The sequence below is a fragment of the Homarus americanus genome, unplaced genomic scaffold (genome assembly GCF_018991925.1).
Source record: "Homarus americanus isolate GMGI-L3 unplaced genomic scaffold, GMGI_Hamer_2.0 scaffold48354, whole genome shotgun sequence".
Classification (NCBI taxonomy): Eukaryota; Metazoa; Arthropoda; class Malacostraca; order Decapoda; family Nephropidae; genus Homarus; species Homarus americanus.
This window is the reverse complement of record NW_024723833.1, coordinates 1,592,189-1,617,729: the sequence shown is the minus strand read 5'-3', so window position 1 is coordinate 1,617,729 and position 25,541 is coordinate 1,592,189. Positions and strand designations below refer to the sequence as shown.

Below are 25,541 nucleotides of genomic sequence, written 5' to 3'. Positions count from 1 at the left end.
TCTCTTCTCCCTTCTCCTCCTCCACCTCCACTTCCTTCTCTTCTCCCTTCTCCTCCTCCACCTCCCACTTCAAATTCACATCATCATTATTCAGGAGCCTTCTACATACACACCTCAAAGTAAGTGAACTTTTCTACCATTTTTGTTGAATTTAGGCAATTTTCGGTGAGCTGGAACCAATTACCCAAAAACCCATTGAAACAATGGTTTCGGTTAACGAGCAACCTGCTGGAACGGATTGTGCTCGTTAACCGAGGGACCACTGTAATCTTCTCTTCATAAATTGCCAAGCGCATGCGTTCCCGTACATGCCACATGGCCAATAAAAAGCGGAGTTTTTTTGCCACCAATTAAAATGAATTGTGGTTTCTACTTAAAGAATTCGTGGTATTTTTTTGCCCAATCAGATTCGAAATAAGGTAAGAAATAATGGTAAAGGTGTAGAAGAGGATGACCACCAGAAGGAATTGTCCGAATTGGTTGAAATTTTTTCTGCACACTAATATCATGACATCAAACACAAAAATGGAAACGACAATACATAGAACCTGACCTAACATACCCAACCTATGGGTTTGTTAGGTCAGGTTCTATTAGGTTCTGTGCATTACTGTATCGTGTTAATTTATGTTAAACAGCTTACCGTAATATTGAGGTTGATATAAATCAGCAATAGCGAGGAGGAATACGTGGGAGCGTTCACCATCATTTATAGGAAACATCTCTTGAAGAGGGATTCAGCGAGGTAAACAACCAAAATGGTGCGGGGAGGAGAATTGTGAAGCGGGATAGAGTAAATAAAAAATAATAATACTTAAAATCATAATAGAAAGTTGTCATTTCTTTTAATACACTTAAAATCATCAAAACACTAAGTACAGCAAAATATAAAGAAAATCAACAAACAACTTCTGGTGGTAGTCATTATCTACACCCTAACCGAAATAACAAGTGATTCCCTCATATGGTGAGTCTGGTTACGTAAAAACACCGTGAGAGTTAGGTTAGGTCATCAAAAGAAGGTTAGCTTTATGTTTTCTAGTGTTTTTGTATTCACATATCCATGATTTTTGTCGGAAAACGGTTTCATCTGTCCCCCACCAGGATCCAACTATAAGGTTAAGCACTCATTGATAGTGTGCTAATAAACTTATCAAAATCTTAAAGGTGTGTTTGCCCTTAATCAATACTTTTGTTAATATAGGCGTGATAATAAGTGTGGAACAGTTATCTTGACCTATTATAAGACGTGGACACAGGACCACGCCTCACGCCTCGCTCCTGTTAACACCTGGAGAAACATACACACAGTAACTAAAAAACTAAACTTTTATTTCAATATTCAAATCTTTTCTTAATAATATATCCATATAAAATATATAATTTGTTTATACTTATATTTTTATGAATTATAATTAAAGATAATCATTAAAATTATAAATAAAGTTGGTAGTAGGTTGATGGTGGCAGCTGGGGGGACTTACGTGGAACTCGTCTGTAAGTGAACGTCATCGGCGGCTTTCACCAGATAAACTCAGTTATTAACAAATTACAGTTGTTCTGTCAATACCTGCCGTTCGAATAAGTGTTGTAAGGCTTGATGCTATTGACTTGAAGGGGTACTGGTGTTCTAGAAGAGGAGAATGGAACGGTTAACATGGGTAATGACGATATTAGGGGTGTTGGTGGCGGCGGCGGATGGAGTGATGTTCCACCTACAGCCTAACACTCAGAAATGTCTCAGGGAAGAGATTCATAAAGATGTCCTCGTGTCTGGAGAATACGAAATTCAGGAGTCACCTGGACAGAAAGTCGATATACAGGTAACCGCTCAAGTGAACATTACGTTACACATCTGTTTCATCAAGTGCAATTTTCAAAACGAATTTATGATTGTAAATTAATATTCCAGATTTTTTCTAAGGTAAAATTGTAGTTTTGGTCATCCATGGTATTTAGATATGCAAACTAATCTAACCTAACTTAGGTAATATTGCAGTAAACGTTAATAATTACCTTTGTTCAGTCAATATTGAAATTAATTTACTATATCACATTGAATTAATATTTTGGCTAATATTGACGACATACCCGTTACCATGGAATTTATTTTGATGGATCTTTTCATACTGCTGGCATAATTTACATCACTGAGTTTGAATATAATTTTCATTTCTTGTGCAAATGATTTGTTTGTCTTACACCACTTCACTTTCTTGGCTTTGAAATGGTATGGTGGCCTGATCCACGTGTGATGTAGTTATCTGCTGTTTGTTTGTGTGCTTCAGTCGGTTTGAGCGTACAGTACTCTAATGTCCACAAAAAACGTAAAATTTCACCATAACAAAGTAAGTTCTTTCTGTTTGATATGCTGGGGGTTGGAGTCCCCTGGCTAGAAACTTCGGTAAGGTTAGGTTGGTGCCGTTTACAAACAACACTTCAGCCGCTTGTTTCTTATCGTCTAACGTTAGGTGAGGTTTAATTTAGAAATAGCCCCATTTTAACACGTGCCCAAACTATGGCAGTGTCCACTGCAATGCACAGCGAAATTGTGGCATTTTAATTTTATTTTTTCTGGGAAAATTCAGTGACGGGTATGTCATCAATAATTACCAATATTTTAGTAAGAAAAAGTAGAAATCTCTTATTGGCTTCAGAAAGTTGTGTACGGTAATTGAAAACTTTCCATCTTTTCCTGTAATTTTGAGATAATACTTTATATACTTGATCCTTTTCACAGTGGATATTTTGCCATGATGGCTAAGTTCCTGCTAATGCTATTTCACTGTTAGTGTGCTCTGATTGGCTAATCGTCCATTACCGTTGAACAAAACGGCAAAAATATCCAAGCATTAATTTTTTCTCAGTGTTTTTTGGATAACAGTAGGAAAATAGAAACGACAATGCAAAGGTTAGGAAGTTAAGTGAGGTTAGGTAGGTGAGGTGGGGTATGGTTCTAATAGGTTTTGTGCATTGTCATTTTGATTTAATTAGCCAATCAGAGCACACTCACGGTAAAATAGTGTTAGTAGGAACTTAGTCGGTCATGGCAAAATATCCACTGGGTATCCTTTTTTGCCACTGATCGACTCAATAGCTAATTGGATGATCAGTTGCATCTATTTTGCACTGTTGGCATGTGCTGGTTCCTGGATGTATCTGTACCTACTCCAGTGTTGGTTAGTATGGTCTTGAATGAGCTTACATTCAGTGCCATCACAATGCACTCTGGCAGATTGTTCCAAGAGTTGTGATGCTCACTCCAAACAAATATGCCCTGAAAATTTTTTGAACTTGTGGCTTCTTCAACCTTAATCTATGACCCCTAGTGGGGTGGGCATCAGGCAGCTCCAAATATGGACACTCGACTGAGTAGTGCCCTTTGAGATGTTTATACGGTAATGGACGAGGTGACGGTCAAAATTTTTTCATAAGATGGCAGGTCAATGGGTAAAGAAAACGCTTAAATTCACTATGATAATGATATTTTAAAATAAATTGGGCCAAAAAGTGTCAAAAATATGGGTTAAAGTTGCTAAAAAGTCACGTGACTGCAAAAATATCTGTGATTGGCTGTGATAACGCTGTAGTTGTCCAACCGTCTTGGCTGATCGGCTCTGTAAATAAATATTATTAGATAATTAATTGTGCTTTACTGTGCAACACAGTAATACTATTTTGAATATATAAATATTACTAACCACATAAACTAATTCAATGGATATTAGCTGCCCATACAACAAATTTCATAGTACGTATACCGGTAAACATTCCAAACAATAATGGTATTATTTTGGTTCTGGTCATCTGGAGAACCTTAAGATTCTAACTATGGGATTAAGTACTTTAAACAATAAGACACATTATCCATACAGGATTTCTGTCACAAAACATTATTCGATTGCATAAGAAAATGCAGATCATATATAAGATTAGGTCAGGGTATGATGAGTTATAAGGCTAGCTTAACATACATTGGTAAGGGGGGGGGGTAGTAACTCAAAACTGGTGATTTCCGATAGAAATGAAGGTCTAAATCGTTCATAATACATCGCAAACCATCAGAAAAAACCATAAGTCTGCAAGTCTAAATACAGGTATGACCAAAACTTAAAATTTACCCAACATAGCCTATCTCGAATCTAAACTTCAAAATACTTATGGTAGTTATAGTAAAAAATTTACCCATTAATTAATATAAATGATGTTATATCCCAGTGGTTCATAAGCGAATCATCAAAACAATAACAGCACTATGTTGTCATGTTAACTAGCACCAAGCTTTATCAAAACAAAGGCCAGACAATGTCATCACTTCTAAATTGACTTGTATCTCCCTCTAGTACTGATATACTCTGTAAAGGCACTGAAAAAAAAAGAGAAGTCTACCAGGTAAGTGACATGACAGCTGAGCTGGTGTGAACATGGCAGTTTTTTATGTCCAAAAGAACATAAGAATGGAGGAAACTGCAGTGAGCCTATTGGTCCATACTGGGCAGTCCCATTTACGCCCAACCCCTATCGCTTATACTGTATATCCATCCAACCTATGTTTGAAGCTGCGCTCCACAGCACATTTCTTCACTTACAAAATGTCCATTGACTTAGACCATAAAAAAAACCCACCCTAAAACTTATCTGAACGTGGCATTTGGGGTCTGAAGAGGCCTTCCTTTCTACTACCTCCGACTGCAGCGATGAGTTTGAAACTAGTGACGTCATTGCAGGACTTTAAACTTTTATTATAAATTATATATACCGTATCACTCTACAAATGTGGCAGAGTGTATTTCTTGTGTTTGCCCAGAACCGTCAACTCGTCCTTCGTGCAGATTACAGCAACCAAGAATTCCGGAAATTCGCTTCACTCATTCGATAGAACGATTTTTTCTATTATCAATTTCTTATATACATTTCCGTCGCAGATTTAGAATAATGAAGTTTTTGAATTTTAAAAAGAATAAAATCAGATCACCTGTCCCTGACTTAGACTTTGACTCAGAGTAAGGTAGGAAATACTCTAATGGCTATTTATATTATTGTGGAGGCTTACCACGCGACTCTAGGTTATTACCTAGCATATGGCCCTAGCCAGGGGGCCACCAGGGGTCTGGGGGCTCTTCATTATGAAAATTGGAAACCCTCACATTTTATTTAATTTCCATGAGGTAATAAAGGAAAAATTCCTAAAGTTGTTGGTTTACCTGCGATGCTGCTCCAGAGTAGCTCATCCATTATTAAAACTGGCAGCAGTTGGTATGAATATGTTTTATATGATAATGATAAAGCTTCACTCCACAAGTAAATCTTACATGTGATATGTTACAGGTTACAGACTCCAAGGGTCATCACCTCTATGTAAAAGAAGAAGCAGAGAATGGCAAGTTCATTTTCAACACCGAGGACAATGATGTGTATGAAGTATGTTTCATTTCTAGGGTCCCCCCAAGTAAGTTAAACTCTATATTTTTCATATACAGTAATAACAAATCAATTAAACAAGGAATATAGACAAAATACCAAGCTGTACTCCTTTGATTCCTTAGGCTTAACATTAAATTCATTGACTATTTTGTTTATGAGTACAGTACAGGAGTGTGATCTTGTCTGCATTCTTGTGTACAGTAAAGTCCTGCTTAACTTTGAAAAGTGTTCATTCGGTTAATTCTTGGTACAGGTATATAACCAGGACTCATTTTCCCATAGGATCCCATTTTAACCCTTAAGCCCCGGGTTAGGGAGCTGCTGGCAGTACCCCCCATGCCGGGGTAAATCGAGAAAAATCAAAATGTTTCTAAAAATAATGTTTAACCTTTTTAAACAATAACACAGTAAGAAATAAACTATATATTGATGCTCTAGAAACTTCCCTGGCAGTGCTGAGGGAGGGATATAAGGGGACAATGTTGTTTTGACAGCTGAGCTCGTGGTCACCTATGCACTTACCAGCTATTTTTAGCTTGCCTTTGTGTCCGAGATGTCCATTAATGCGTATATTTACTGATCATAATACTTATTTGCTATAAATAATTCATTTAGAATATTTTATTTGCATTATTTTTCATAAAAAGTGCTTGGCGACCCACTCAGTCGGCCGCCAAGCTGTCCGGCTGTCTTTGTGTTTGGTAGAGCAAGTAATGCATAAAATGATAATAATTCCACAAATAAATACATTTATAACAGTCATAGCATTATTTTCCAGTAATACTACACTACAATACTTTTAGCAATATTACAATAAGTCCTCGCTTATCGTCGGGATTACGTTCCTAAAATGCGACGTTATACGAAACAACATAAAGCGGATCAATTTTTCCCATAAGAAATAGATAAAATACGGGAGTTACGTTCCTGAGCCTCCCTTTGCCCCATGAAATACATTACGTATACAGAAAATCATTGCCATTTCTATAGAAAATTGTGCATACATATACAACTACTAAGTTTGTATTGGTACTCACTGATGGGCGGAGGTGGTAGAGTGAGTGTGTGGTGGGTAGTGAGGCGGATGGTGGGAGCGGAGGAGTATGGTGGGAGTGGAGGAGAAGTGTGGTGAGTCACTGAGAGACTGCGGCTGCCGAGAGAGCGTAGCGCAGCCAGACAAGAGAGGGTGATGTGCCGTAGCAAATAGTCCATAACGACGCAAAACCACGTTGTACCGAGTCATCGGGATGTTAAACAAATTTTTTGTATCTAAAGATTAGCGACGTAGTATGGAAACAACGTTGAGCGGGCTTACTGTACAGGTACTTTGATACAACATGATAAAATGGACAAACAATGGAAATGAAACAAACAAAAGTAGGTAATGACGTTCAGGAAGCTTCCCTGTGGCCGAGCGTGTGGCGTGACAGGCAAATAGTCACACTGGAACTTGATAACCCGCGCTGGGCATTTAATCACTGGCTGGAAATGGCGCGCGTCTTATTCCGTCACCTGGGGCGCGCTAGTCGGGCGTCTTAGTACGTCACCCGGGGCGTACGGGTTAAAGGCCAAGATGTATTCCAGCCCCCAAAAATTTGTCCCAAAAGACGATGTTATAAACTTTTAATCCCAAATCATAATATGAAAATATTAAACTTGGACCCTGATGTGGTAGTGGAAACCAGGTGAAAGGGTTAGGTCACTACTTAATGACTTGAATATGGTGGACACCTACTGTCCCTAGGGACTTGATCTCAATCTCCTTTACTGTATACAGTATATTAGCCTCGTCAGTAACTACTCCTTAGTCTGCACTCACCCATGAAGATGTGAATTACACGAAAGCGCTTGGGAACCTCGTGTTTTCCTATGTAGTTATCAGCATATTCATGGATCACGCACACCTGTAGGCACCAGAGCTGAAGATTTGTGTTACCTGTATTAGCTTAGCATTTTTTATAATATATGCATAATGTTTTGAAACAAATGAAGTATAGTACAGTACTGTATTGAGTTAAATCTTAGGTAAATATCAATATTTACTGTTATAGAGTTCAAATGATGGCATTTTATTTTTATTACTGGAGAGAGATGATACAAGGGTAAGCAGATTTTGAGTGTATTGAAGTGTTATTGAGGTATGAGTGCATGTTGCCTGATTTGAAGAGGTGTGTTCTGAGGTAACTAGGGTCTAGAATTAAAGTTTCATACTTTACTTGTCTTTTCTACACTTGTCATTTCCTGCTCACCTATACATTTTCCCTTCTTTCTTGAAGTTTGTTTTCCTTGAACTACCCAATACAAAAGTGGAAAAGGAGTAAAGATGGTGGAGGGATATTTCTTTTAGGAACCTCTTTAAGATATTATGGTAATTTTACACCTCTTACTTACAGTTTTATGTGTTCACCACGGTGGTTGAAACATGTATCAAAGCCCTTTTTTGTTTTTACAGCTCAGCGAGGCATCCAGCAGGAGATCACCATCAAAACCAAACATGGGGTGGAAGCCAAGACATATGAGGCAGTAAGTCATGTGTGTTGACGTCACATTGTAAAATGGTTACTGTGCTGTACAGTAGTATTTTAACTTAATTCTGTTGATAGATTTGGGCTCAAATGAAGTTTAGTGCGAGATACGTATTTTTATATAGTACTGTACTGTACAGTATTGATGTAGATTTGAGTTCAACTGTTGAGAACAGTGTGAACTTTTCTTTTATATATTTTTCAAGCGTAATTAGAATTATTTAAAATTTTGCCCATGGTTTATTTCTGTGTTACATTAATCTCTGGAAATTCCCATGGAGGGCTATCTTATTTAAAGGTGCTTCCCGGCTTTGCTCAATACTTCTTCTGAAACTTTTTCTGTGGAATATGTACCATTGGTTGGCAACCTACTGCCCATGGGCCATATTTGTCTTGAAAAAGATTTCATCCAGGAATATCAAAAGGGGCACAGCTGAGATTTTTTGGGGGGCTTATACAGGTACACCACCAATTATCCGGGAACTGATGGTCCGGCACCTCCTTTAGTCCGGACAAAATTATGAGGGGGCACTTAACTTCCCTCCCTCTCTCCCAGCCAGGATAAAGGTAGTTTTAGGCTTAAAGTTTTATCGTATAAAATGTAGCTGACTCGACTTAGCAGAATAAAAATTGCATTGCTGGAATTCTTGTAATATAGTGATTAATTTGAGTATAAACTTTGCATAGTTTGCACAAGAGATAAAATTTTTAGTCTAGTGTAGTACATTTGAGTACAAAGTGTGTACAATACAGTTATGTTGCTAAAAATTATTGCTTTTTCACATTTAATTTACATTTAATATATGTTTAATTTAAGTTTCTAGCAGTCCATGGTGCTTTAGAGACACAGGAGGTATAATTAGTGGGTCAGAGGTGTTTTATTGAATTATTATTTCCTGATCTCGGTTGGTCCGGCAAAATGAATAATCCGGCAATGCTTTGGAACCAAGGGTGCCGGAAAATCAGTGGTATACCTGTATTGGGAAATATTCTGATGTCAATAGTAGTTACTTTTTACTTTACAAAAATGCCCAAGTACAATACAGTACTGTATAAAAGAAAAAATATTCAAATTTTCTGAGGAAAGGGGGATTCAGACCCCTAGGATCCACCTCTGGATCTGCCCCTACCATCTGACTTGCGGTGACAAATTTAGTGTAGGTATTAGCCATCTGACCACCTAGGTGCAGGTCAACATTCAGACTTTTCACTTCACATGCTGCAGCACTGTATACTGTATCAAATTATGTTATTAAAGTGTGTACAGTACAGTATATTGTATACATATTTCTGTTTTATTGAATTGACTGAAAATCAAAATATTAATTTTTTTATGGGATAACTGCCTGACAGGCTGTTTTGGGCTATTTTGTGAGTCCATTGTTTATGTAATAAATATAATGGTATAATAGTATTTATTGTAGTTTACAAATAAAAACATGACTTGTGAGGATATATACAACTATAGCCCAAATAACATTCTTGGTATTTGCACACTTTAGTTAAAAATGTACAATGGCCACCAGGTAATACATGGCCCATTGTCCACTCAAGAATACCCCTGGGTATACAGTGGGATGAATCTTCAGGTGAGTACTGAGATCCGTGCACTTATCTTTATTTTATCCTCTTCGCCAAAAATCCTCAGCTGGACAGGATGTGGATTTTTGCAGTTCAAGATCAATTATTCCTAAATTTTATTACTTTCATTAATTTAATTAGTACATGGATTAAACAGGGAAGGGATTTTGTGTAAAGTGTGCAAATACCGCGTGTGTAATTTTCACTAAAGTGTGCAGATACTCACTTAGTAAAAATAATAATAAATAAAATGAGAAAAACTACTGCATTGTTAATTGGCAATTTTCACTTACCTGGGACACAAGACAGAACAGCTAAGAGATCCCCCCTATCCCTCTCCTATCCCCAGCTGTGAGTGTTAACTCCTGCGCACATAAGAAATGTTTATTTCTATTTTGTTGACCTTACGATAATTATTTTAAATTTGTTTTTACAAATTCTGTATGAACGATTGTGTGTTCATATAACAGTATAAAAAATTAAGAAATTAAATATTCGGTAAATTCTTATAACTCGGCATTCGATATCTCAGAATTTCATATAATTCGGCACGTATAGGTTCTCGGAATGTATCTTAAAATAACTCAGAAAATGCCAAGTTATATATAATTATCTGGGAAAATCTCAGCACATTTGACCACGTGGGTCACACTCGCCTTGCTGTGCTCCACGCCTGGTCAGTCCGGTGTTTGTTATTGTTGTGGTCGGGTGTGTGCTGGCTCACTCCACTCAGTACATGAACGTAGGAAGGGAGGGTGCTGTAGCACCCAAATATTTAGGGTATAACATACTATACATTGCATCACAGATTGTCTAGGGCACCAGAATTAATACAGTATTCAGCACTTCCTGGTAAAATTGGTTCCTGCCAGACTAACCCAGTAACATGCAAGAACCTTCCTCATTCATGTCAGGCCAGCCACTGTATGCAGAACATCTCCACTATTACAGTAAATCCAGTGTCGTAGATATTATTTAATGTACAGAAGCATTTCATTTAATCTGAATTCCTACTATCTGAATATTCCAGGTATCCCAACTTTGTCTCCTTTGGTAAAAATTTTAATTTAGTCCAACAATCCAAAAGACACTGAAGTTGCTTATTCACGTGTCTGACACCTGGAGCGCTATAACCGCTTTTTTAAAAAAATTTGCTGAGATAAACAATAAAATTGATACAGAGTATATCATAAAATACAATAGCATTTATTTTATGTGCAAAATATAGCTCCTTCCAAACTCGAACCATCATCTAAGTGATGCCACAGTTCAGCCAACCAGCTGACTTAGACGTGTTTGTGCCGTGACATTACATGGGAGGGAGGGAACCAGGTGAGTCAGCTGTGCAGTACAGCTCACTTCACATACGTTCACCTTCCACACACACACCTAGGCTCTTCATTTTTCTTATTTTATAGTTTTATATTATATTTTCTTTATTTCTAAGCTACACTAGAGTACAGTATACTCTCAAATTTACGGAATCCGATATACCAGTAATGAACTCTCAATTTAGCGAAAGGATTTTTTTTCGTTATTAAGACACCTCATACACTTATGTACAGTTGGGTCAAAGGTCTTGAACACTTAGCAATATGTGGCATCTACTTCTGAGTTATACTTATATGGTTGGGATATACAGTATAGTCTGGATTTATGCGGTTTTTGTTTACGCGTTTGGTCATTTATGTGGTGCCTTGCCAGAATGAAATGTTTTAATTACTCGGTAAATTTGGTCATTTACGCGGCGAGGTCCAGACGCGCCGTGCCATTTTTTACTCACGCGGTCCATTCTTCACCATACGCGGGAAGCGGTGAGGGGTGCGCATTAGGCCACTCTTACGTTATCGCTGACGTCATATGACGTATCGGACTGTGATTGGGCCATGCATTCCCTCCGCTGCTAGCTGTGATTGGTCTAATGTAACATGACGTGCCCTGCCACCAGAGGGTAGAAGTCGCTGGCCTAGCCGGGCCAGTCTCATTGTTCTCAGTCCGCGTATACAGTTCTCTCTTGTGCCCGCTATATTCCCCTCACAATGGCTTCCGCTGGACCCCCACCACCCGAGAAAAACCTTGAATTACCTGGACCAAACCATGATTGTGTGAAGGAAATCATCGAGTTGGGGGAGAAAATTAAGCTCATCCTTGACAACGACCCAGACAAGCATCGGTATGAAGTGTCTAATAACCTTCTGACGAAAGTTTTGGAGCCGTATATCCAGATCTATCTCGACAACATCAATGCTAGTCGTCAACGTAGTATTAAGGACTTCTTCGCCCACAACCCACCACAACCACAGCCAGCCCAAGTCAGTGATAGTGACAGTGAGGATATGGACTTTGAGGGGTTTGTCTGGGAGGCCCTGCAAACCTCTGCCAGTAGTGAAAGTGATTAACCGAAGGGCAACTAATCTGCCCTCTGCCTCGGAACCAGCCGCCATCCACGTTTGCCGACCCATCTTTTCTACTAATGTAAGTGTTAAAAAACCTAATATTATTGATATTTCTCTTAAATATTAATTGTGTGTGCATACCATCATAAAGTTAAGATGTTATTTTTACTACAACGTACGTATTTTGTCGGAAAAAGTGGAGTTTGGGGTTCGGCCCAGTCTCTATTTCAATTAATCCCATATGTTCTGTTATTTCACTTACGCGTTTCTCGTTTTACGCGGACCTCCACGGGTTCAATTGACCGCGTAAATGCAGACTATACTGTACTTGTAACACTACTTGTCATCACATATTTTGCGTGAACCACAAAATGGGATAAAACTCTTTAATACCTAAGATCTGTGGTTACTTACATGCCAAATACTGTCAAGCGTTCAAGGCTTTTGACACCGACTGTACATAGAAACATTATTCATGGCTTACCTTAAACTAGGGGGTTTGTTGTTTGTTTCAATTTTTTCTATAATTTCCAAACTTTTTTTCAATTGATAGCTGCACTCTTGTGACTTTCTCCCCCACACCACTTCCTTTTTGAGACTTTTGGCATGATGTCTAAGCACAGTGTAGTTAGTTGACCGAGAGATAGCAGTAAACAACATACGCGGTGGTGGCAGGACACGAGTGGATGTAAACAAACCCCATGTACCAATCGGCTCATTTAGCACACAATTTAATGGAATCAAACTCGATTTAGTGAACTAGTTTGCTAAATCAAGCAAAAATAGCAGAAAGTTCGATTTAACAGTAAGGGGTGGCTCAAATTAGTTCATTACATCTAGAAAATACTGTACTTTAATTTATACTCTTTTGCTCTGTAATCAAGAATGCTGTTTACCTAGGGTGGACTATTATATCCTTAGTGATATAAGTTATGTGTTTATTTACATACTCAGACTTAAATTATATGTAGAGAAAACGATATTTATTAAAATTTATTCTATTTTGTATAAATGACCAAATTACAGTACAGGTAGTATACATTAGTGCCGCACTGTTTATGGAGCGTTTCCCCATTCCTTGCGTCACCTACCATTCCCCTGTGTCACCTACCATGCCTCCTGCCTACTACTGTACAATGCATCATTCTTTGCCTACAGTGCTGGTAGGTGGTACTTTTTGAAAATGAGTAATTACATGTACTACAGTAAACGTATATGGACCGATAATTAATTATTTTTTGTGGGGGGGGGGTTTGCCTCGATGCGTTGGAATTTGGGATAATTCGGCAAGGCTAGAGCCCCGTATATGCCGAGTTATCAAGGTTTTACTATACTGTATCTACCTGAAATTATTACGTAAACAATGAACCAGCAAAATAGCCCAAAACAACCTGTTAGGCTATGATGCCAGGACCGAAAAATTAGCCTGTCAGACTATTTTGCTGTGACCGGTAGTGTAGCCTATTCATTCTTTTATACCCTCTCAGGGCTTTTAATTACCTCCCCTTTCAACTCCTTTTCAGTTATCTCACTAGCTCTGGCATGCAACCTGACCGCTCTCTGATTCATCTGACCATTAGTAAAAATTTCTTGTTGTATGCTACCCAACTTCCCTCTCCTCAGAATTCAGGCTTCCTTCCCATCCTTCTAGATATTTTTACCCATTTCATATATTCTTTACCTTGCACAGTTACATCATACTTCCTATATGGGCTTTTATGTTGTTTATCTCCTTTCAGATGATACCAGAATTATTATATAAAATCTTTTGTTAATCTCAGCAACATGAATAAAAAAAAAAGATCTGTTGTGTCCATCAGAATCAGCAAAACTGTGTTGTCTTATTAAAGTTCAAATTGAAATATTAAATAAAATTTATTTTAGGAAAGTTATATACTAGAAGATAAACTTATTAATATATTATTTCTTTTTCCGCTCATCGATATGTACATTTACTTCAGCAGATGTTTGTAAGTTTCATTTGATCCGTGACTTGTATGTGTTTTTAAGCTTCCAGCCCTGCTGCTTCTAGGCATCTGTATGTGGCACATCACTGTAGGCCAACATTTGGTTAACTAATCTTGTGTTATCACTCACTTATCATCTTACAGCATTTAGTAAAGTGTGCCATATGTTATTAGAATAACAGTGTGGTGTGTGTGTGTGCTGCTTAACCTTTATAACCAATTTAGCTAAAAATAAAATTGGTTTGGAAAATGACTGGGTTAAAAAAATAATAATTTTATGTGATGGTGTGCATGAAGTTACTTGAAATAAATAGTATGAAACACGGAAATTACGTTGATGATCCTACATAAGAATTGAACCTGTCAGTTTTTGCTGGAAGGCCTTCTTCATGTGTTTTTACTCTGTATTTTGACTGGTTCCTTTCCAACCAAATTATCATCTCCAATATGGTTTCAACAATCTATTTAATAATTGGTCTTTTCCTGAATTATGGTATCTAGTTAAGTTTCATCTTGGTCTACTGCTGATATGTTCATATTGCAATATAATCAGCCTGTTGTACTTAATATATTAAGTATTCCATGACTGGGTTAATTGATATGCAGTCAGTTTGGTTCAGGAAGAACTTTGGTTGTATATAGACATTCCTTTTTGAAACAAAGGTCACTTTCTGTAATGTTCCAGTTACTCGTGGAATTCTCCAAACTTTGATTACACAGCCATCAATAATATACTGTACTCAAGACATAGAAAAAGACATTTACTGTACAGGTAATGTTAAAAGTGAAAGAAAGTAAACTCTTGTACTTTATTGTCTTTTGTACATATATTTTTATTGTACATCTTCTGTACTCTGGAATGGGGGTGACAGTGCATTAAAGGGTTATACTAACCATTAGAGGTTATTGTGGTCTGTTCCAGTCATCAGTCTTTGAACAGCATCACTTGCGTTAACTTTACACTGATACACCACTAATTTAATCTATTACCTGTATTTCAAGCTTTTCTTTTAATTCTCAGTCACCTTTTCTTCTTGCTTTTCTTGTCTGAAGGCTTGGCCAGCACATTAGGCATGGTTCATTAGTTATTTTACGCATGGAAATTAATATTGAACAAAATGAAAATAAAATCACTGCATCACTCAAGTTTGTATCACAACAGCAGTAGAGACACTGGTAGGATATAAGTGAGAGGGAACCAATCACAGCATACTTTGGTACTTGACTAATCCTTTAGCACTGAGCTTACATACTCCTGTGATATAAGAAGTTATCAAACCACATTATGAGCATGGTGGACTGGAAATTTTCATGAGTAGCCAGAAATGTGGAAACATTTGGGAAACACATGCAAATTATTGAAGATTTCCAGTAAAATGAGGCTTGAGTGAACTTGAAATCTGTGAAAACTTTGTAACAAATGAAGCATTTGAAAAACCATAGCAAAGTATTGTATTGAAATTCACAGTCCCAGCTGAATATGGGATAGATGTAAGACTGTGTATAGAGTGGTAGAGGTAGAGTCTTGAGTGTTTTGTGTCCATGTCTATAGTATACCTGTTTGTGTGTTTGTAAGAGCAGGTACTGTATTGTATGTCTTAATTTGTGTGTGTGCACAGGAATTTGTTTTGAATGATATTGATATTTGGTATAACATAGTTTGTCAAGATTACAACAAGTGCAGGATAATAAGCATATAATGCAAAGGATGTTAAAATTATTTGGAATATAGATTCTGCACTTCAAACACTAGTTTTTGGAGGTAGAAATGGATAGTGTAGAGTATAGGATTATTATATGATGTAGGGGATTTGGGTTTTGTTAATGATTAGAGACATGAATTATCATGCGGGATATGAATTTTGTATAGAGTCGAATGTATGAGATGGACTTTTGTCCTTTATAAATGTTACTGGATTGGGGTGTGAAATGTGTACAGTACAAGGTTTATCTTGGTGTTTTTTAATGTACAGTATCTGGACTGCTATACAGTAAAACCCCACATAATGCGAGGGCCAAGTTCCTGTATAGCAACACCCTTGATTCTATTTTCCCCGTCCATATTTTAATTGAAATGCAGTAAATTACTCTGCTACTATTGATGAATAAACCATAAAAGTATTTGATTCTTAACTTAAATATAAACAAAGCACTTAGATTCAGCTCATAAATACATTGGAGACAGTGATGGTTAACTCCTCTGGTACTCTTCATACCCATGGGGATAACCAAAGTCTGTCTGTGCTGATTAGGATCGTCTGGCATTTATCAGATATAATATTAAAAGTGACGCCTGGTAGTGAAGGGGTTAAGGCAGTGGTTGGGTTGTATGATTTCTATCTTTTGTTTCTTCTAAGTTGAAACTTCTTGCCTGCTGCAGCACCACCAGAAGGCTGTACAATATAGGGCTCTTGGGACCCACTATAATGCAAAAGAACTACGTAGTACACAAAAGACACAAACAATGCGGAAGTTAAGATATGTGGTACACAGAGTGCTGTGCAGACAGACATTATGCAGTGAAAAATGCTAGGTGACTAATACTCCCTCCTTCCACACCATGGGCATTTCCTAGACAGTTAGTGAAAGATTGTCTGTCTGCACCACACAGAGAAACAAGTGACCTATCTCACTAACTTCATTAATTGGAGTTTTTTGCCATGTTTTGCAAAATATTATAACAGTTATGTATTGCGTATCTGTGGTTGCATTATATGTGGTTTTACTGAACAATATTGTTATGGTGTACAGTACGTACAGTATTTGTATTATGAATTTGGATATTAATTTGTGTGGGTTTATATTTTGTGTGTCCACATAAAAGTTTATTTAACAGTACTAAAACAGAATGTTGTTGTATTTCACAAATATTAAATTTTGTTCTTTGAAGATGAAGTAACCTTCAGCACATAATAATTAGGAGTGAAGACATATCCTTCATGTTCTAATTAATAATTATACTGTTGAGGGATAATGGTACAGTATTTGAATTTAGGACAAAAATTTTTACAGGAAATGGTAATGGTTTGTTTCAGAATTTGTTAAAATGATTTTTCATGTTAATATACTGAGTTAGAATAATTGGTAAATGTTACTTAAACTAAAAGATGAAATGGTGTTATTTGTTATTTGGTATTTTTCTTGACGTGCAGTTGGGCGAAGCAGCCAAGTTAAAGCCTCTGGAGATTGAGCTGAAGCGTCTGGAGGACCTTAGTGAGAGCATTGTACAAGACTTCTCATACATGAGGCAACGTGAAGAAGAGATGAGGGACACCAATGGTAAGAATCATAAAGTAACTGACAGTTATTTGAATAATTATGATAAATTATGTAGTTTTATAATTCTTTGTAATATCACACCACCTATATTCACAGCCAAAATTTTATTTGCTAGACATTTGTGGACTTGAATGCTATTTATTCAGTACACCAATAATTCTAATAATTGTTCAGAGAGTAGTGAGTATAGTATAGACAGGAGGTTGTGTACAAGGATATGGGATCAGGTTTGAAAGATAGGCAAACATTAAGATTTGTAAAACAAATTGGTCTTGCTTATTAAATGTTTGTCTTTAAATGCATATTAGAATGAGCCAGGATTCTAAGATAATAGAAATGAACATAACTACACAGTGTTTTCAATGCCTTTTACAATGCTGATCAACATCTTGTGTTCTTCATACTGAGAACTAGTCATTTAGTTGGGTATTTTCAATGCTTGTCATGTGGAGTTATTTACTCCTTGATTTACTGCCATCAGGGTTTAAGCCTTGGTAAGTAAGTCCAAGTCTTAGTTGGCAGAAGGATGTGTTACCAAATAGGTAACTTAACTACCTGTGTACCTCAGAGAGGCTTATTGGTTTTATAGGTTGTTTACTTTTGCAATAATAATGATAATAATATATAATGTTATAAAGGATTATAATCACTTTGTATTCTGCATGTTGAAGTTGAGGATTTAAGCACATATGTGTGAACTATTTATCCTTATGCCCTTTGCTGTCTATTGCTACACATATACCACACTCTCCAAATATATCCCCCCTTTCTTTGTGGTTCGGCTCCCCCTTGATTCATCCTACACACAAGTGGAAGAGGAGTGTTTACAAATTGTTTTCCCATTTCACAGTTTTCATTACCATTTGTTCCTTTCCAGAGTCTACAAATTCTCGTGTGCTGTACTTGTCTTTGTTCTCTCTCTGCTGCCTAATTGGCCTAGCCACCTGGCAAGTCCTCTACTTACGCAAGTTCTTCAAGGCCAAGAAACTCATTGAGTAAAACTAAAAACCTCAGTTTAACAAAGAACAAGTGTGTCTCAAGTTTGGGATACAAATTTTATTATCCTCAGCATTAAAAATCTGACACATTATTTTGAAAATATTAGAATACATGTGTACTTTATAAATTATTTATGCATTTAATGAATGTTTTTATTATTCTTAAATTTGACTTGTGTCATTATTTCATAAAAGAATAATACACTGGTAATTACTGTATTTGAATAAACATAGCTGAGAACTATTAGAAGTATTTAGAATTTTCTTCTTATGAATACATTCTTGCTAATGCATTTTAATTTTTGTTGAGATTTTTATCCAGTTGTCGCAAATGGTAAAAGGATCAAAAGTTATAAGTACACAAGAATTATTATTTCTTAGAGAGAAAAAAAGGAAAGTGCTAAAGGCTGAATAGTTTTTGATTTTAAAGGAATCCTAAAATAAGTAAATATGTTTATATGTACTGTATACAGATGTGATTTGAGTTCTTGATTTTGTCAAGGACTGAAACATTGACCCTCGGATTACAATTATCGTTTCTTAAATATCATTATAACTCGGCACAAGATTCTCAATTCACATAAATTTTAAGGTAAAGCTTTTGTAAAATAATGTGAGTGTGGATAGGAATACCCAAACTGTTGCATCCTTACTTCTGTAACACTTGCATCAGTGTAAATGAATTGTGATTACTGTGGCTATTTAGAAATTTTCTGCGTGTAACTTTCATAAAAGGGAAACAGGTAAATATTCATTGCCTTGTGATGCAAAGTGATCACTTGTGTAAGTGGTGCATGAAAGTTTGTTGGAAAGATCATTTGTCTTTTACAGTGTGTTTCATGTGATATATTGGATGTGCTGTACTGACTGACAGTGTTTTGTAATACCATTAGCTGTATACTGTATGCTATTGTACAGTTACTGTATTGCAAGTTTAAGTTAAACAGAAGTTGGATGTACATTTTTGTTTCTTGTTTTCTGTTTTATGTGTTTACTTTTCTTTATCTAGGTATGTAATTGCAAGTGAACAGTGTCAAAATGAGCACACGTATTCCAGAAGTTTTAGGTAATAGGATATTTAGGAATTAATGCTGTCTAATTGCAACACCTCTTTATGGCTCTATAGAAGCACACAAAATATTCAGATTTGGTAAAATATGAAGGAATAGCTATTAAGATTTTTCATATGGAAAGTAAAGTGGTATGCAGGTGTTGTGTGACATTTCATTTTGTACAGGAAGCTTTGCTTTGCTTTTGAACTATAAAGTTTATTGGAATTACTGTGGGTTTATCTTTGACATGGAAATGAAAAATAAAATATATTTTATTAAACAGGGTTTATGAAAAATCCTGATAAAGCCCTCCACAAAATATTGATGTTTTCTGTACACCATAGGACAGGCATACTCATCAGTAATGTTAGGTCTTATACTTTGCTTGATGGAAAATGCAAAATCTTTTGATCTATGTATCGTCATATAATGTACCTCAACGAGATAGCGTGATAAGAGTACTATAGTTAACAGCCTTGCTAGAATTTAGTTATTCATACAAAGCTCTGTCATGTTACACAAGTTGAATCATTAATTCAGCATTTGTATTGAAGCAAGGTGTTTTAAATTGTTTTATGGTGCTGAAAGCTTGGGTTGAAGGAAACAAGCAGTCTCCTTATATAATGTGCCTCACATGATATCTTTGGGATTTCAACCGATTCCTTGTAGAGTGGAATCAGATCGGTCAAAACGACTAAAAGTTGCACGAGTTTTTGAAGATTAACCTTTTGCACATTAGTTTATCACTGAAAGTCTTTAAGTACATTTTGTAGGTTGACAGAAGTTTTTCAAAATAATTAGAATGAGCTATGTTGTATAATGCATTATTTCACATGACTTATATAAGCTCGCATATTGTTAGGTGGTCTGGTGTGACTGTGTGTGAATCTGTGAGTCATTCTCAGTGAAGTGTTCAGATCTTGAATAAATAATAATTTGTATGTGATGTTTATTCTATTCATTATAAAAAAAAATTACAGCAATTAAATTGCTGTTACTATGAAGTGGAAGACTCCTTTTGCATTTAGTAGAACTACATGATTATTAATGTCAGATGCTTCATATACTGTAATTCTGTTTTATTTTTCACGTGAACCCATTACTACTTTGGCACTGGGTGGTCAGAATCAAGAACAACACAAGACTTTATTGTTTGTCATTCATGACTTTATTCTAGCTGCTGTAGCATGTTATGTGATATAGTTGACCTCGGTCATATACGATAATACAACCAAGTACAGTATCTCATTATCTGTTATCGGCACCACGTTCATCCTCATAAATCACATACAGTCATGACTTCCAGTCATGCACTTTCACCACTGCTTTTTGGGGTTTTTTGTAAATATTGAATTCCATTGCTGATGTAATAACTGGGTGGCCTAAGATAACCTTAAAAAATGTTTGTTTCTGGAATATCTAAACACACTGCCTTTTTTGCTGTGACTTAATACTCAAAGCAAAATTGGCCCATAGGCATGACCATATTTGATGAAGTATGGTTGCACAAAGTTATGACTGCTCAGAAGGAGTTTTAAGTGATAATAAAGGACTAAAAGCTAATGGTAAAATATAAAATATGCACTATGCAGATGATGCTTTTATCACAGATAGTGAAGAGGCATTACAAAAACTCGTGCACAGATTAGTGGAAAAGGTGAAAAATGTGGTTTAAGAATTAATGCTGTAAAGACTAATGTAATGATTGTTTCTAAATTGGAAATAAATCCTAAAATAAAAGTTATGGTGGTTAGTAGGCAGCTATCAGAGAGGTACTACCAACCTGGGAAGATATTGGAAGCATAATGTGTTGTCTAATGGTAGACTTTGCTGCCATACGGCATCACGAAAATTGTGACCAAATCCCAGGTTGCTCATCTGACTTTCTGCCTCATTTACATACAATTGCAGGGTCTCAATTGTTTCTAGTTCTTTGACAACACAACATATATATTGTTTTTCACACTCGATTTGCTAAATTTTTTCCATTTTTTTGGACTTGTTGCTTCTTCAACCTTGAGCTTTGACCCCTTGTGGGATGGGCGTTCACCAGCTCCAGGTATAGACACTTTACTAGGTAGTGCCCCTTGAGATGTTTATACACCTCAATTAGGTCACCTCTTTCCCGTCTGAAGTATAAGCTAGGCAGTTGCAGGCGCTTTAATCTGTCTGGATAGCCGAGGTGCCGAAGTGTAGGCACCAGTCTGGTGGCCCTCCTTTGGACATTTTCAATCAATTGACAGTCCCTAGCATATCTCAGGGACCATTCTTGAAGCTCAGAGATTTTTCTGCAGCTCTTCACATTCTGTTTGGTTCTTAATTTCCATGAATAACTTGGTATTGTCTGCAAACATTTGTATGGAAGAGTGTATAGCTTCTGGCATGTCATTTATGCAGCAAGCAAACAACAGTTGGCCCAATACACTGCCCTGTGGTACCCCGCTTGTCACGGGTACACATGACCATTTCGCGCCATTAATCACCACTCACTGCTTACGGTCACGTAGAAAGTCTCCAATCCACGCTAGGACACTTCCCTGAATCCCGTACCCTTCCAGTTTAATTCTCAACCTTTCATGGATTATGCCATCAAAAGCCTTGGCAAAATCTAGGTATATACGTATTGTCAATATTGCTGCCCTGTTCCAGAATTTGGGTCCAAACATCCAGTACCTTGAGTAATTGTGTCAAGTAGGACCGTCCCGGTATAAAACCGTGTTGGCAATCCTTTACAAGGTTGTTTCGTAGTAGATGTTCCATCATGGCATCTCTTATAATGCTCTCAAGCACTTTACACACTATGCTGGTCTGGTTCACTGGTCTATGGAGTGATGATCACCTTTCTTGAATATGGGACTCACATAGCCATTTTCCAATCACTAGGAACCTTTTGCTCATCCAGGTATCTACAGAACAGGATTCATGGGCTCGGCAAGCTCGGTGCACAACTCTCTTAGCACTCTGGGATGCACCATGTCAGGGCTGGGACTCTTATGAATCGGTAACTTTGACAATTTATTCCTTATAACCTTTTCTGAGAACATAATGTGGGTCAGCGCCTTGTCAAACCATCTATCTTCAAATGCAGGAAGATTGTTCACATCCTCTCTTGTGAACACTGAGGAAAAGAAACCGTTCAATGCCTCTGCTTGTTCTGATCAGAATCAGTGTAACGACCATCTTCAAGCCTCAGGTCCGAAATGCCTACTTGTGGTTTTAATTTCAACTTTGCGTAGCGGTAAAATGCTTTTTGGTTTGACTTGACCTCACTCGCAATCCGCCTCTGGAACACTCTTTTTTTTTTCAGCCCTTCTACACTCTGACTGCTTGGTTCCTGGATCTGACATACTGTACATCTTTGTCGACCGCCACGTGGTTCACGTGTAGTGGTCTCCTTGTATTCCTGGAGGCACTGGATTTGGTCTTGGACATATATTTATTGATCAAACAGTTCATTCTACTGACTATGGTATTTAGTGTAGTGTCTGCATTCTTATACCTTGAGTCAGGCCAGTGGATACCCCTCATCTCCTCCCACATTCTGTTGTAATATTTGAACCTTGGCCTTGTTTTATCATGAACCAAGTAACAGTTAAGTCTGAAGGACAACGTTACAAGGTGACTGATGCCGACGGGGCTGAGTGTTATGATGAGGTCCAGAGGCTTGGGTGTTTGCTCCCCACCATAATGAGTTGGGGTCTTTAGCATGTTGGAACAGAAAAATGGCTCAGAGTTTCTTCAAAAATTGTAGCCAAAGTTAAAAATTCCCATGACAATGAGGTGGCTTGTGTTGAGCACCATTGCATTTTCTATTAAGGCTCTTAAGTTCCTTTGGTTTAATAAGCTACAGTTTGAGGATCTGTAGATACACCCGGCAATAACTAAGTCTCTCCCCTTTAACTTAATTTTACACCAATTTGATTCTTTAACTATTTTTTAAATGTGGGGCAATGAAGCCAACACAAGAAGCATTGTAGTGGCTCCTCACCTCTACAACTCCCAACTGAGCTCCGGCCGCGCGCCTACCAGCCAATCAGCGTACAGCCAGCTACGCCGAGAGACTAGGTCTATGCAGTAGACGTAGGGGTACGATCGCCGACCTAGTCTCGACCTTCAACCTCCAGCTCAGGATCAGAGCGTTTCACACCTTACGCTTAAGCCGCTGTGATTGGCCCTCGTAAATTGTATAAATACGGCCATGCCTGGCCAGGGAGACCATTCTACACTCGGCTACCGGACCAGCAACATCTCTCACAGCTCCTCACCACCCAGCTTCCTCAGAAACCTCCTCACCCTACAGGACCTCGAGCAAGTTTCTCCTCACCTAGTCACTCCTAAGCACTGCGCTGTACAACAATATATATACAGAAAGCGCATTGTGAGTTTATCCTACCTCATTCCTGAGTGTGAGATATCTACATGTACGTACGTTTGTGTGCCCATACTAAGAGAATTGACAACTGGCCACATACAGAACGCTACAATTGGTGACCCCTGGAGCCGTGAATACCACACTCCTTTCTGCTGCCTTACTCCTGGAGCTGAGAAGATCGTCCTGCCTGCTGCCAGCCTAGGCCAACCGCCTTACCTGCACCACTCGCTACCCCACTACTCCACAACGACACCATCTCACGACCGTAAGGTTTATAACGCATTAGTCTGTTCTCCCCACTGGCGGTGTGAGTGACCCACATCACAGCTGGAGAGCAACTGTTGTGCGATATTCCAAACGTGGTTTGAGCTCTTTTGCCTATTCTCCTATTTTTCTTTTGTTTTTTTAGTTCTGGCCTAAGAACCTGCACCCTAAAAAGTGTATTCGTCCCGAAGTCCCCCCTGCAACTGTTCACCTCCCTCCCAGGAGATTGTGAACACGGAAGGGGGTCGGAACAAGCGCCCATCCCTCATCCTTCCCTAACAGGTGTGACATACTCCCGCAAGAATGGACGGACGGATCTCTCTACCGACCTTCAACCACAACGTAGAGGACTGGTTAGTTCATGTGGAAGCAACCCTCATCGGCTCTACAGCTACAGACGAGCAAAAGTACGGCGCCCTGCTCTGTTCCTTGCCCACTGAAGTCGCCACACAAGTCTCACAGACCACCTTCAACCCTCCAGCGAACAACAAATTCGCCACTCTGCGGGATGCCTTAAAAACGCATTACCAACAGACCCGCCCCAGTCTCCGACAGAACCTATCTTCTATCTCCCTTGGAAACTCAACTCCGGGATTTCTCTGGGAGGAGATGTGCAGGTTGAACTCCCGGCACACAGACAGACTTCCTGACTCTATCCTGCGCCAGCTTCACACACAAAAGCTACCCACACAAGTACGCAACATCCTGTCCGCAGTAGATTACTCTACGGCACCAGAACTGTATGCAACCGCGGCAGACAGAATTTTCAACGAGTGTGCTGCTGAGCGCCTTGCCGCCACGGACAACCCCACGGTCACACCAGTACCTACCACCGAACTTGTAAGCCGGGTCAACACCCCTCAGCCGAGCAATACCTCACAAGACATCAGGGACCTGTTGCAAACTTTGAACTGCAGGATGGACACCATTGAGCAGTTCTGCTCCTCCATACCTGCTGCTGTGCCAGTTCCTGACTCACGCACCACGCCCTACAAGTCTCGACGCACAGCAGCCAGCCCCCAGCACAACAAATATACCCTCTGCTGGTATCACCGGACTTTCGGCCACAATGCTCAAAACTGTGAGCCCCACTGCACCTACTCGGGAAACTGCAACACCGGAGGCTGGTAGACGCCTCAGCCCCCGTCCATTCAGGCGTCTCATTACTGCACGTCACTGACCGCACCTCCGGCAAGAAGTTCCTCATCTACACAGGTTCATCGGTCAGCATCATCCCTCCTTCACTACAAGACAAGTCAAACCAACCCTCTTATGACCTGCTCGCTGCCAATGGCACCCCCATCGCCTCCTACGGCGTACGCACCCTCGCCTTAGACCTTGGTCTGCCCAAGACTCTGCGTTGGTTATTCGTGATCACAGACGTGTCTCAACCCAACCTTGGCTTCGACTTCCTCACCTTCCACAAGCTCGGCGTCGACCCAAGTCATCTATGCCTCATCCATGAGCCTACAGCACGCAAGATCCAGGGTTCTCGTGCCAGACACACCAACACTATCACCTGTCTTGCGCCTTCCAACGAGTTCTCCTCCCTGCTCGACGAATTCAAGGAGCTTTTCTCACCCTGAGTCTCTCTACCCCCTCCACCTACGTCGGGAATTTTCCACCACATCGAAACCAAAGGACCACCAATCTTTTCACGCCCTCGCCGCCTGCGCCCTGAGC

General features: G+C 38.6%; 1 protein-coding gene across 3 annotated transcripts; it reads left to right on the top strand.

The window, feature by feature from the left end:
• Positions 1-1,459: 1,459 nt before the first annotated feature.
• LOC121863721 (transmembrane emp24 domain-containing protein bai-like) lies at positions 1,460-20,163 on the top strand. 3 transcript variants are annotated; one of them, XM_042362467.1, is made up of 6 exons: positions 1,460-1,823; positions 5,329-5,449; positions 7,877-7,947; positions 13,891-13,896; positions 17,046-17,172; positions 18,050-20,163. In XM_042362467.1, the coding sequence occupies exons 1-6, from the start codon at positions 1,644-1,646 to the stop codon at positions 18,169-18,171; spliced, it is 627 nt and encodes a 208-aa protein (XP_042218401.1). In that variant the 5' UTR covers positions 1,460-1,643; the 3' UTR covers positions 18,172-20,163. The 3 variants fall into 3 exon arrangements, with proteins under 3 accessions (XP_042218401.1, XP_042218400.1, XP_042218402.1); XM_042362466.1 differs by having other exon boundaries at positions 13,888-13,896; XM_042362468.1 differs by lacking the exon at positions 13,891-13,896 and having other exon boundaries at positions 1,461-1,823.
• The last annotated feature ends 5,378 nt before the right edge of the window (positions 20,164-25,541 follow it).